At 76.9% G+C, this 268-nt stretch overlaps 1 protein-coding gene across 1 annotated transcript in view; it reads left to right on the top strand.

Annotated features, from left to right (window-relative positions):
- Window positions 1–6: 6 nt before the first annotated feature.
- The window catches only part of DTD1 (D-aminoacyl-tRNA deacylase 1), a 224652-nt gene continuing 224390 nt past the window's right edge, over window positions 7–268 (top strand). Inside the window, exon 1 of the mRNA XM_006163636.2 lies at window positions 7–134. Coding sequence (XP_006163698.1) covers window positions 92–134 — 43 coding nt within the window. The 5' untranslated portion in view covers window positions 7–91. The remainder of the gene's footprint in view (window positions 135–268) is intronic.

The raw sequence follows: 268 nt of genomic DNA, 5'->3' as shown, positions 1-268 counted from the left end.
TCACCCCCAGAGGGCGCCGGCCGCGGAGACACCCGCTGAGCCGCGAAGCCCGACCGAGCGCGGCGCCGCCCCACTCGCCACAGCCGTCGCCATGAAAGCCGTGGTGCAGCGCGTCACCCGGGCCAGCGTCACAGGTCAGTCGGGCGGGGCCGGGCCCAGGAGCAGCCGCCCTTGACCCCGTGACCGGCCATCCTGCGTCCGGGGTCCCCTTGCGCGGTCCTCAGGGTCGCTGCAGCCCCTCGGCTTGGTCCGTCCCCGCGGGTCCGCG

The sequence above is a fragment of the Tupaia chinensis genome, unplaced genomic scaffold, assembly GCF_000334495.1.
Source record: "Tupaia chinensis unplaced genomic scaffold, TupChi_1.0 Scaffold142716_1, whole genome shotgun sequence".
Classification (NCBI taxonomy): Eukaryota; Metazoa; Chordata; class Mammalia; order Scandentia; family Tupaiidae; genus Tupaia; species Tupaia belangeri.
Note: the sequence above shows the minus strand (reverse complement) of the source record. Positions and strands in the feature narration are given on the sequence as shown.